The 1,433-nt window shown below is 44.8% G+C and overlaps 1 protein-coding gene across 1 annotated transcript; it reads left to right on the top strand.

Annotated features, from left to right (window-relative positions):
• The first annotated feature begins 208 nt into the window (after positions 1 to 208).
• dand5 (DAN domain family, member 5) lies at positions 209 to 1,140 on the top strand. Its single transcript, XM_068322351.1, has 2 exons — positions 209 to 661; positions 841 to 1,140. The coding sequence occupies exons 1-2, from the start codon at positions 209 to 211 to the stop codon at positions 1,138 to 1,140; spliced, it is 753 nt and encodes a 250-aa protein (XP_068178452.1).
• The last annotated feature ends 293 nt before the right edge of the window (positions 1,141 to 1,433 follow it).

Raw genomic sequence — 1,433 nt, 5'->3', positions numbered from 1 at the left:
TTCATCCATCACTCTGACATAGCACTGACAGCAAGGTTGCCATTTGGAACCTTGGACCTAACTTTACAAAAATATATATATTTTTTTTTTTTTGCTTGTTTTGTTTTTATTAAATTCTGGCTGAATTTTTCTTTCAACTATTTATTGAATTTCTTTTATCTATTTAACAATCCTCCATTTTTGAATGGCTTTCCCAATCAGCCTTGCCATGTTGTTGATTTGGACAACGGTTGCTTTTTCATTCCCTCATCACGCTATTGACAACATTGTTAAAGGCCCGAGAGCTTTTTTTGAATCATCTGGCGGTGGACCGGATGAATCCGTTAGGGGGATTGTTAAAGTTGTGCAGCTGGATCCACGCGCTGCGGCCCGGTCCGGGTTCTTCAGAAGGAGACTCAGCGACAGAAGAGCCTTGCCCCCGAGCTCCAGATTGTCCTTCCCTGCGTTCCTGTCTCACGGGCGTCCAGGTCCAGCCCTGGTCCCCAAGGCTCCGGTGAGTCCACTGCACCGCCTGCAGCTGAAAAGCCCACCTGATGTGGAAGTACAGAAGAGACAAGGCCTTCAGATGTGGCAGAAAGCCATTAATAAAAAGGAGAAGATGTCCCTGCCAATCAACCTGATGGATTCTAAACAGACTTGCGCCGCCGTACCTTTCACTCAGGTAAGATGTTTATCCTATCTGAAGGCAGGTATTACTTCCTTTCTCCAACACAGAAAATGTTTTTGCAGCAGATTAAACACAAGTTCTTGATTTTAACCCCTCACCCCCACCCCCTCTGAGACAAAACGAGTGTTGGAGGTGTTGCTGTGATGTTTAATCCTGCTCCTGTCTGTCAGCAGCGGGTGACGGCAGACGGATGTAACACAGTATCAGTGAACAACAAGCTGTGTTTCGGCCAGTGCAGTTCCCTGTTTCTCCCACCTGAAGGGGAGTTTTCAAGTCAGGGTGTTGGGCTGCGTCTCCCCCATTACCGGACCCCCTGCTCCAGATGCGCCCCATCTAAAGTTCACGCCGTGGCCGTGCCCCTGTTCTGTGGAGGCGCCATCTGGGAGAAGGCGGTGATGGTGGTGGAAGAGTGCAAATGTGAGACAAGTCGTGAGGAAAAGAACATTGAGGCCGCAGCTTCCAAACACCTGTAAATATGTTGCAGCCAAAATACATCATGTTTCATTTTCTTATCTGATTTTCTGCAGTTTAAATAAGGGAGAATAAAAGCCTAGATTCTGGTTTGCATTCACATGTAAAATTTTCCATCAAATCACAGCAAATGTCTATTCTTCTTCTTTTCTTCTTTTTTAATGTGATATGCTAATGATGTGATATTTATTTGTATTTATCTGAGTCTGAATTTGTCTTTCAGATGTAAATGTTGACCGATGGTTTTCTTCCATCACTGATTAATTGACAAAAATGGCCATGAATTTTATCGGCC

This window comes from Antennarius striatus, chromosome 8 (assembly GCF_040054535.1).
Source record: "Antennarius striatus isolate MH-2024 chromosome 8, ASM4005453v1, whole genome shotgun sequence".
Taxonomy (NCBI): domain Eukaryota; kingdom Metazoa; phylum Chordata; class Actinopteri; order Lophiiformes; family Antennariidae; genus Antennarius; species Antennarius striatus.
The sequence above is the reverse complement of the archived record's forward strand: the minus strand, read 5'-3'. Positions and strand labels throughout refer to the sequence as shown.